General features: G+C 52.7%; 2 protein-coding genes across 2 annotated transcripts; both read right to left on the minus strand.

Annotated features, from left to right (window-relative positions):
• Window positions 1-542: 542 nt before the first annotated feature.
• CDK3 (cyclin dependent kinase 3) lies at window positions 543-5,368 on the minus strand. Its single transcript, XM_051634844.1, has 7 exons — window positions 5,241-5,368; window positions 4,525-4,602; window positions 3,969-4,089; window positions 3,540-3,710; window positions 3,029-3,130; window positions 1,468-1,671; window positions 543-665 (listed from the first exon to the last, which is right to left on the minus strand). Exons 1-7 carry the CDS (start codon window positions 5,366-5,368, stop codon window positions 543-545), a joined length of 927 nt encoding a protein of 308 aa, XP_051490804.1.
• Window positions 5,369-7,778: 2,410 nt separating this feature from the next.
• On the minus strand, window positions 7,779-11,033 carry TEN1 (TEN1 subunit of CST complex). The gene is made up of 4 exons (XM_051634588.1): window positions 10,963-11,033; window positions 10,227-10,321; window positions 9,948-10,105; window positions 7,779-8,651 (listed from the first exon to the last, which is right to left on the minus strand). The coding sequence occupies exons 2-4, from the start codon at window positions 10,310-10,312 to the stop codon at window positions 8,515-8,517; spliced, it is 381 nt and encodes a 126-aa protein (XP_051490548.1). The 5' UTR covers window positions 10,313-10,321; window positions 10,963-11,033; the 3' UTR covers window positions 7,779-8,514.
• Between the last annotated feature and the right edge of the window lie 4 nt (window positions 11,034-11,037).

The following is an 11,037-nucleotide window of genomic DNA, read 5'->3' on the forward strand; positions in this document are numbered from 1 at the left end:
GATGGGGCTTGGAGCAACCTGGGCTGGTGGGAGGTGTCTCTGCCCATGGCAGGGGGCTTGGATCTAGGTGGTCTTTAAGGTCCCTTCCAACCCAAACCATTTAATGATTGTCTGTACAGAATGAGTTGACTTTAAAACATGTATGCAGAGGCAGGGAAATGATTCCCAGAGCAGAATTCATCCATGCCCTGCAAATGTGCCCCTGTGAGCTGGGTGTTACTGTTCAGAGGCCATGGGATAGAGGAAAGGGTACAAGAAAAACTCCAGGAGATGATGAAGGCAGAAGAGCTCTGTGGAAGAAAGGACCAGTTGGACTGTCCCATGTCACTACCCCCATGGCCCACACCAAACAATAAACACTGAGGCTTCTGAGAAAATGACAAGCCTTTATTTTATTTTTCCATGTTGAAAGAAAGAAAGAAACAAACAAACAAACAGAAAGAGATGTCAAAACCACCCCCGAAGTCAGCAACAATTCTGCAGACATTTGAACAGCGAAAACTACTCCACCGGTGCAAGTGCCCGGGGAATACTGTGCCTTCTCATCGGCAGCATCTCTGCAGCACGCGTTGCTCTTCGTGGTTCTGAGGGCTTCTCCTGAAGCACCTGTGACCCAGGGCTGCCTTGGCTGAGATGCGCCTGCTGGGGTCGTACAAGAGCAATTGCTGCCAAGAGAAAACCCAGTGGATTTAGGCTTTTAAAAAATCCAGTGATGCATTGTACCTGCACACAGCTTGGCACGGATGCAGATGTTGGTCCTGCCTTTTCCCCTCTCTGGGCTTCAGGATTAAGCCAAGGCTGAAGTTCCCATGAGGATCACACTACAGGGGTTCCTTGACCCTCAGTGCAGTGGTTTCCTAGGGGAACCTGCCCTGACTGCCTCGTGTCAGAGCCAGGAGGAGGCTGAGGGGAGACCTCATTGCTCTCTACAACCTCCTTTCAGGTAGCTGTAGGGAGATGGGTGTTAGCTTTTTCTCCCAAGTAAGTAACAACAGGACCAGAGGAAATGGCCAGAAGTTGTGGCGAGAGGTTCAGGTTGGATATTAGGAAGTGTTTCTATACTGAAGGGGTGGTCAGGCTCTGGAACAGCCTGGCCAGGGAGGTGCTTGAGTCACCATCCTTGGATGTATTCAAGGAACATGTAGATGTGGCACTTCAGAGCATGCTCTAGTGGCTGAGGTTGTGGGGGTTTTTGTGGGGGTTTTTTGGTGAAGCCTGTATGATTGTTTGTGGTTTTTTAGGGTTTTTTTTTTGTCTTGATGGTTGGACTTGATGGTCTCAGAGGTACTTTCCAACCATGACAATTCTGTGCTTCTGTGATTTGATGTTTCTGCAATGGCAGAGGTGAGCATTACAGCCAGATCAGCTACTGCACTTCTGGGTAGATCAGGCCCAAATATCCCTATTCTTTGCCCAGTTTGAAAAAGTCCTCTCTGTCCCTGGGACTTGTTCTGAGCCCTCACTCACCTCCAGTAAGTCTCTACCATCTCGATCTAAGTTGGGAACAATGTCCTTCATCTCCCTCCCTGCCCACTGGGGAAATTCCTTCTTGTAGTCAGGCAGCTGGGTCACCCCAGGCCAGGTCACCTCGGTGGGAGTGCCCAGGGTGCGAAAGATCCGGAAGAGCTGATCGATCTCACAGTCCCCTGGAAACAGGACCTTCCTGGTCACCTGGTGGGGGGAAAAAAAAGCCAGTTCCCACCTTTCCATCAGCTGTGTGCCCTATTTCCTGCTGTAAGCAAGCCTATGTCCCAGAAGATGCAGACATTTGCCCAGCCCAGAGCAGTTACAGTGCAGCAAGTCTGCTAGGCAATGGTTGTGAATGTCATGGGTGTCTTGTCAGTCTGTCTCCAGGTCCCTCCATGGATCCCTGCTCCCCTGAGGCTATCCTGTCTCAGCCAGTCCCCTAACCCATTTTGCCTCGAGTTTCCTAACACACCCTCTTGCCAGGGTAGCTCCTGCCCCACCTCCTTGTCCAGCCTCTGCTGCTCTGCAGCTCAGGAGCTTTGGGAGCTGGGGATAATGCTGCTACACTGCAGAGACAACAAGAGCTCTTCAAAGCACAGTATGAACCCCTAGGAGATCCACTCTGCTGTGTCATGAAGTGATAGTTCTCTGCAGCCCACTAGCAGGGACATCTGCAAGAGAGTCATCTCCTCCCAGGACCAAAATGCTGCAGCAACAAGACTGGAGTTACCCCTTCCACAAGGACAGGGATCATAGTCTGTGCTGGTTTGGTTTGGTGGGATTTTTGGTAGTGGGGGAAGGACCCCAGGAGTGGCTCTGGTAAGAAGCTGAGAAGCTCCCCCTGCTCCAAAACCAGCCAAGGAGCCATTAGAGAGAGACAATAGAAGTGCCTCTGTCCATTAACATACGAAGAACAGATCTAAGATCCCAGCAGTGGGGCACTGGGGGAGGAAAAGAAGAGCTGTGCTGGAGAGGTGAAAGGCAGAGCTGAGGTGAAGATCCTGGTTTATGAGGAAGAAGGGGAAGAAGGTGCCCAAGCAGAAGTTTCCCTGCAGCCTATGGCGAGAGGGCAGCTGTGCCCCTGCATTAATGGAGGAATGTGGTGGGACATTCCCTGAAGGTGCCAGGAGGGGTGAACTTGGCCAGTGGACTTGGATGATGCAGGTGTGGAAGCCCCCAGTGCCAGGGGAGTTTGTTCCCAAAGCAGCCGTGACTCTGTGGGAAGCCCAGGCTGGAGCAGCTCCAGACCTGGTGGGAAGGACTCATGAAGGAGAAATTCCTGCAGGACTCTCTCCCATGGGAGAGACCCCGTGGGGAAGCAGGGAAGGACTTCCTGAGGAGGAAGGAGCAGCAGGAACCACCAGCCTGCAAACTGACTCCAAACCCCATCCCCCTGTGGCGCTGCGGGGAAGGAGGGAGAGAAATGGGGAACAAATTAATTTGGTCTCGGGAAGAAGGGAGGGATAACTGTTTAAGTTTTGTGCCTTGTCCCTCCCTCCCCCTTTCCTGTGGCAGCTGCCTCCTCCCTGCTCACTCAAGAGACTATTTCAACCCGTTGTACCATTTCCGCAAAGATGCAGCCAATGCTCCAGATGTCCACAGCAGTGGAATAGTATTTGCATCCCAGCAGTATTTCAGGGGCTCGGTACCACAGAGTCACCACCTGGTAAAGAAGCAACAAACAAGCTTTGTCTCATTTCCCTGGGTGAAACTAGAGGCCTGGAATCCTCTCAGCTGTAATGCAGCAGCTCTACGAATGAGAGCGTGCCCAGCTGAATTAACAGACACCTCAGTGACAGCAGAAGTGGCACTAACAGATCATTCTTCATTAGGACACTCTGGGACAAATCCATGCATGGTTTGCAGAGAAGGTGGGAGCCCTGCTTGCAGGCAGGCTAGGGTAGAAGCAGTCAGCACACTTTGTGGGGACATGAGGGGACCCCTGAGCTGTGGACCAGGTGAAGAGCACATGTTTGGGCCTCAGCTATGGATGAGTAACTTGTGGTGCTGCCTTTGGTCACCCACTATGGACTGTGTACCTCAGTCTTAGGTGGCAGGAGTCTCAACAGTACCTCGTGAGTGTATGTGCGCAGGGGGACCCCGAAAGTTCTTGCCAGCCCAAAATCAGCCAGCTTGAGTGTTCCTGCTTCATCAATGAGCAGGTTCTGTGGCTTCAAGTCCCTGTGGATGACGCTGTGCGAGTGGCAGAAGCTCACGCCCTGCAGCAGCTGCAACAGGTAGTTCTAAGGAGAGAAGAGATTTCAGACAAGGCCACCATGAGTCCAGTTCAAAGGCTGGATCCTGGGAACCAACACACTTTGGATCATTTTACAGACCTGAAGGGGGAAAAAAGAACTTAGGATAAGGAAACAACCAGGCTTACAGGACACTACTCAGTCTGGGTAGGAGCAGTGCTGGCTCTGCCCAGCAGAAGGCAGCAAGGACACACACTCCCTGCCCTGCCTTGAGAAACGCTAATAAGCGTTTCTTCCACACTGTACCTTGACCAAGTTTAAAGGAAGCTCTCCGGTTTGGTATGAGTCCATGTGCTTCCTCAGGTCCTGATTCAGATACTCAAACACCATATAGAGCTTCTTCTGGCCGTGTATGACATCCAGGAGCCTGGAAAAGTGCAAGTGCTCTCTTCAGTACCTTTGGCTGGGAATCTGTGCTATGCAGGAGTGCTAGTCTCTTACAGAATGTGTGGGAAGACCTTTTCCAGACCTTTGCCCAAAGGAACCCAAACAATCCCTCCTCCCACAGGTGGCTCTGCTCTGTGAGTCCTTTGAAGCAGAGAGAAGCAGGTATAAAAGCAGCATGTAGTGTGGGGCAGCAGCAGCTTGGACCAGCCTGTGTTGCTGGAGTGAAGTGGCAGCGCTGCGGGCTATTGCTGCAAACAAGGCAAGTGATTCCTGCATTTTCCTGTTTATTTTGCTCCTTTCCGTTTAATTGGGGAAGGACTGGGAGGCCCCTCTTGCTGGCTGTACCCAGAGCTTGCTATGGAGATAAGCAGGAGCTTGTCAATGTGCTACTGGGGAGAGTTCATCCAGGTCTTACCTGACAACGTTGGGGTGCTTCAGTTCCCTCAGCAGTGAGATTTCTCGGAGGGCAGTGCTGGGGACACCCTCCATCTCCCTGCAGCACAGACAGGATGTAAAACACCCCATCCCCCAGTGGGATCCCACAGCCCCTTGGGGTCCTGTGCCCCTTCTCCCTCTCCTCCCTTTCCCCGTACCCCATTGCCTGCCATGGGGAGGGTCTCTCACACCGGGTGCCTTGGGTTTGAGATGGAGCTGTAGGTGGGCCAGGCTGGGGAGAGGCAGGGGGAAATGGAGCCATAGGGAAGGAGAGGGAGGGGGATGATCTAGACTTGGCAAGCTGCAGGGTAGAGCTTGTTTGGGAGCACCCAGGGCCGCATTTGGAGAGGCAATGTTTTGCTTCTCAGAGGTGGGGGCAGATGAAAGCTCTTTGCCCCTGTCCTGAGGGGCTGCCATGGGGTGCCGTCCCGTCACCACGGCCCCTGGTCCACGCTGACACCCCTCATCAGGGAGGACAGCCTAGGGCTGCTCCAGGGGAACAACAACAAGCTTTTAGTTGTTCAGCCCTCATCCTGGAGGGGTCAAAGTTGGCCCTGCTGGGAGGCTGAGCCTCACCAGGCACCACATCTCTGAGGGAGAGGCCACCTCACAGAACGGTGGCAACTTCCTTCCCTCATGGCGCCGGGCCGGGCCCGGCCACGGCAGGCCCCAGGGCCAGGGCTCTGCCCCACTCACGCGTCCAAGCAAATCTTCTTGAGAGCCACCAGCTGCCCGGTGTGCTTGTTGCGAGCCTTGTACACCTCGCCGTAGGTGCCCTCTCCAATCTTCTCCACCTTGTGAAAGGTCTCCCTGAAGGTGTCCATGGTGCCGCCTCAGCCTGGCGGTGGGAGCGGCTGGCACCGCTGCCTGAGGAGGAAGAGAGGGGAAAACAAACAACCCCCCCAAACAAACGTGCTGAAGGTATTTACTCTCTCCCTGTGTGTCCCCCGAGCTGCTTTTTGGGGTCTGGGACCCCCTTTGCTGCTCTGCCAGCACAGGGACCTGCCTTGAAGCGGGGCAGCTGCCGGCAGGGCTGTTGGGGCCCTTTGGTGCCGCGAGGGTGGGTCGTGTCCGGGCCCGTCTGAGCAGACCCAGACGCTGTGCTCCAGCTGCACCAGGCTGGGTGGGCGCCGCCGGGGGCGTGCAGGGTGTTGGCTGCAGCAAAACACAGAGAAAAAGGGGTATAAAGAGGTGCCTCGGCCTTGGCGAGGCCGCAGCTGGAGCAGCGGGTTTGGGCGCCGCAGCAGAGGAAGCACGTGGAGGGGCTGGAGAGGGGGCAGAGAAGGGCAACGAGGCTGATGAGGGGTCTGGAGAACAGGTCTTGTGAGGAGAGGCTGAGGGAGCTGGGGCTGTTCAGCCTGGAGAAGGGGAGGCTGAGGGGAGACCTCATTGCTCTCTACAACCACCTGAGAGGAGGTTGTGGGGAGGCGGGTGTTGGGCTCTTCTCCCTGGTGATGAGCAACAGGACAAGAGGAAATGGGGTCAAGTTGCACCAGGGGAGGTTCAGATTGGATATTAGGAAACATTTCTTCACAGAAAGAGTGGTGAGAGATTGGAACAGGCTGCCAGGGAGGTGGTGGAGGCACCATCCCTGGAGGTGTTCAAACAACAGGTAGATGTGGGGCTTCAGCAGCTGGCTTGGTAGTCACAGGGGTGTAGGGCTGAGGGTTGGACTTGATCATCTTTAATTTCTTTTCCAACCTTAATGATTATATGATTCTATTCTTTGGGCTTGCAGGAAAGGCAGCACAAGGCTAAGGGAAGTTTTGCAGCTGCCTTCATACAGCTCCTGGCGTCAAGGGGATGTGGTGTGTAATTCGGGTTTCCTGGGACACGCTTAGCTGAAAAGCAACAGAAATGTATTTTTTGGGGTTTTTTTTGTTTTTTTTTTTTTTAATCTTGCACAATTGTCCCTCGAACCTCCCCACCATGGGCTGTGCCGTTTGGTCAACCTTTCGGAAGATGTCCTTGTGGTGGGATTAATCATTGACTTGACAGTTGATGGAACATTGAAAAGATATTATGCATCATGGCTCCAGCAAAGGTAGAGCCACAGGGACTGTCCTCTGGAGGGCCTGGGGACTCCATGTATTTGGGTAAGCACAGCAGGACACAGCAGCCCAGTGGCTGCATGGGTCTGCAGCACACACCACAACATTTAGGTGACCTAAAAAGGGCAGATTTATCCCATTGCTGAGCCACTAGCTCAAAATCCTGCCAATTTAAAAGAGCCAAAGCAAGGTTGCTCTGTGGCTGGAGAGGGATTCACACACCCACAGCAAACTCCTGTGTGGGTTCTTTGCTGGCTTGTGAAAGTTGAGTTTGCACTCACGTCTCCACTTGGGAGTAACTGCCAAATTTGCAGCCTCTTCTGGGCTGGTTGAGTTCATGAGATTTTTTTTTTTCGTAACACTTGTAGAAACCTGGTATTTTGGATATTCCCAGTCCTGGCATCTTGGCTATTCCCAGCTCTCTGGCAAACGTGGCTATTTCAGCAGAGAGACCCAGGTGGGAGGGCAGAGATGAGGTGTAAACATAAACACATCACAGCAGATTCCCAATTGTCTCTTACAAAACCAGGTTAAAATCTTGCCTCTTCAGATTGTTTTTGGACTTGGGCTGGAGTGAGAGTGTGCTGAGGCAGGGCTTTTGGATCTCCTTAACTGCGTGAAGGAAAACAACTGGCTAAACTATGATTAAAGATTCTAGCAAGCACTGTAATTACTGAGCCATCTCAGGCCCTTGAATCAAGCCTGCAGCTTTGCCAATACCTGCTGCATTTTGATCTGCTGTAGGGCTTCAGTTCTTACTGTCTGAACATTTCACTAGAGCATCTGAGCAAGAAGCAGGAAAGGCTGCAGGTGTCTGAATTCCCCTGCAAACCACAGTCCCAACCCACTCTGGGTCTGGGAATTCCTATGGCACAGGACAGTCTTCTCTTTGTTGCACAAACATTTTCTTCTCATCTCTCAGCAGCGATTTTCTCTCTTTGATGGTTTAATTCTGCTAGGTGGGCTTGGGCACCATGTGCTTAAACCAGAGTGGTTTTTATGTAACTTCATCTCCCTAGTTTTGCAACTTTTTCAAAGCCAAGCACTTCCTCACACACCCAGTACTCAGGAGAAAGGGGAAAATTGCGTATGCCTAAATTTTCTTACGTCATCCATGGGGTTTCTGCAAGGCCTAATGCATTTGCCCTGCAATAAAGAGGTTTTTAATCAAAACAAGACAGGCTGCCTTCTCTTTTCATCTTTATTCAGGAAAATATAAATCATAACCTTTAGAGGGTTAAAAAAATAGTGATTGGAAGTATCTGAAAATTGAGTCAAGGAAGAAAGTCAAGTGGTGCTTCTCAGGGCACTCTTAATATTTTAGAACTGAAGTAATTTTCCCCCTTGGACACTCCTGAAAACCCAAAGAAGCAGGTGCTACTGAAAATAGTGACTCTTGGTTCTTGTTTCTTTGTTGTTCAGTCCAGAAATGTGAGCGTTTTGCCAGGAATTCTCCTGTGTGGCAACTGAGGCACGATAACCAAAACGAAGGCACTCGAGGACCTGCAGCCACACGGGACCAAGCAACCTTGTGCTCATGCCCTTTACCTCCCATCTGCCAACAGCCTGGTGACCCACTGTGCTGTGGCAGTGGGTGTGAGCTGCTCAACTTGAGATTCAAAGACTTCTCTTTTTCCTGCCACCTCCAAGCCTTGCATCACAAAAGGACCCATATAACTTAAGTGCTGCCTTTCCTTAACCACCCTTTTAAACAAACAACAAACCTGCTTTCCAGAGCTATTTTCAGTGATGACAGCTGGCATGAGTGGACAACCCACAGTCACATACTGACTCACAGACCTCAAGTGCTTCCCTTTTGCCATGGCAAAAACCAGAATGTTGCAAGCCCACCCTCTAAATTTACTTCTAACATGCTTGTTGCAAACGGCAGTGCAAGGATGAGTGTCTCAGAGCTGCTGTCAGGACATTCTGTTTCCCATCTGCTCCTGTCTCTCGTTGAAGTATTTTCTCTGCTCCTGTATGGCTTGTTCCAGCAAGGGCACATTCATCCCTTCCACGCAGGTCAATATTCGTGCCTTTACCACCAGACCCTCACCTGGGAATACAAACAGGAAGCTTCTGTAGAAAGAAAAATAGACGGAGCAGCTCAGAGGCAAACAGAGGTTTCCTCAGGCAGCATATGGCTCCAGCTGGCCAAATAACCATAGCCTGAGACCTTGCAGGAGACCAGACCTGCCATGTGTCTCCACTAATGGGAGCCTGGGAGCAGGTTAAGTCAGTGACATGTTTTCCCTCTGCCCTGTTGGCTACAAAATGCCAGTGACTGACACTGCTCTCTCCTTGCACTGGAGGACAACGAGCCAAGTCAGTGCCTGTGCCTGCCATGCAGCATCTGTCTACTTCGTGGCTGGCTGAAGTTGGGTTTTCCCTGTCCAAAAAGCATCAGGGATGGGTCAAGGCTTAGTTCTGAATGCCTCTGTGGAGACAAGAAGAGGACAGACCAAAACTGGACTTAGAAGAGGCTCAATGCTGACTAGAACAGACAGTTCCTCAGTGGCATTCAAATGCTAACACCAGGCTGCACAAAGGGGCCTGACTTCGGTGACACAGTCACCAATCTCAGCTTGCTCCCCTTTCACCCCTGCAAAACGGAGCCAACTCACTCCTGAGCCCTGATGACCAAAACAACGTGTCTTTCTAAGGCAATTGTGTAGCAGTGGCTTGGCAGGCCACTCACCAGCTGCCACATGCAGTGTGGCTTTCCACGTGCCACCGAGGATTTCAAGGGCACAAACATGAATGCTTGTTACCAAGTGTGGCCCAGATGACACGTGGGATTTGCTTCACAACCCCAGGGCCCAGCCCAGATCAACTCCCCACTGTGCAGCTGGAGGAACACTCAGAGCATGCCAGGAAAGGACAACAGGGTGCCCTGCGTGACAGAGCCTGCCTGCATTCCTCAGGCCCCGTGTCTGAGGGCAAGGGTATAATTAGAGCCTTTCAAGGATGGCAAAGACCAACCCAGCCAGCTCACAATGAGGTACTGCTGCACTCAGCCACATTTGGAGCGAAGATGATGTGGTGGCTGGCAAGGGTGCCAGAAGGCTTTGGCACAGGTTTCACAGTGATGCTGCTGAGGCTCTTCTTGTTTCTAACAAAACCTGTGCCAGAGCAGCAGGTTTTCACCAAGATAAGCGTGGCTCTTCTCATGGCCAGGCTGGGCTGCTCCTGCCCCTAATCACAGGCTTGTGTTACATGAGGCAGCCACCTGAGATGAGCCTGCCTTGGCCGAGGCTGACCCCAGTGACAGTGTGACATGCACCCAGGGAGCTGGGAAGGAGCTGATGAAGCATGGACCTCAGCAAACAGCACTGGATCCTGGAGCATTTACCTTCCCTATGTTCAGCCTCTCCCAGGACCATGTAGCGAGATCCCAGCTGGGCTTGGAATGGTTCCACAAACTTGGTGTCAACACAGACCTGGTACTGGCCTGAGCTGTGCTGAGCAGTCAGAAGAGCTGTGGACTGGGCCAGGTCGTAGCAGCATAACCTGGGAATGATCCATGTGGGAAGTTCAGCAGTGCAATTGTTCCAACACTTGCAAAAATGGGAGGCAGTCAGCCAGTGACAGAAAGGCCAGGCCTGCAAGGAGACTGGGGTACCCTCCTCACCTGCCAAATGTCCTCAGAGCCTTCCCCTCTGGCACTGAGCTGTTGATCTCCCATGGGAAGTAATAGACACCAGCACTTGGCAGCATCTCCTGGGCCTGCAGTAAAGCAGATGTGAGTTCATGTTCCCCCAGTACCTGATCCAGATATCAGGTGACACTGCCCCAGAACTCCTTCCTTGCCCAAGGACCCCCATCCAGGGGGCTGCAGGAGCTTCCTGGCTTCCCTGAGGGAGTCCTGTTTGCAGCTCAGTGTAAGTGCCAAGCCCAGGGCATCCTGGAAAACAAAGGGGCTACATTTGCCCACCCCAATCCAGTGTGAACAGCAACCCCAGATGCTCCAGGTCTCCCTCTGGTCATGGATAGGCTGAGAAAGGTTAAATAATATTAATGTGCTTCTTATCACAACAGCACTGCAATAGGGCACTGAGTATTATAGAAATTATTTCCTGTGAGGGTGGTGAGAGCCTGGCCCAGGCTGCCCAGGGAAGCTGTGGCTGCCCCATCCCTGGCAGTGTTGAAGGGCAGGTTGGATGGGGCTTGGAGCAACCTGGGCTGGTGGGAGGTGTCCCTGCCCGTGCAGGGGGGTTGGAACAGGATGATCTTTAAGGTCCCTTCCAACCCATTCCGTGATTCCAAGTCCCACCCACACCTAACACACGCGTGGCCCCAGGAGACCGACAATTAACCCAAAACGCCTGGCCGCGGAGGCAGCAGATGTGCCCTCTCCACGTGCTTACCCGGCGCGGACGCCCCGCACGCCTGGCCTGGCCCCGCACACAGCCCGGCCCCGCACGCCTGGCCCGGCCCCGCCG

Source organism: Apus apus, chromosome 17 (assembly GCF_020740795.1).
Source record: "Apus apus isolate bApuApu2 chromosome 17, bApuApu2.pri.cur, whole genome shotgun sequence".
In the NCBI taxonomy this organism is placed as follows: Eukaryota; Metazoa; Chordata; class Aves; order Apodiformes; family Apodidae; genus Apus; species Apus apus.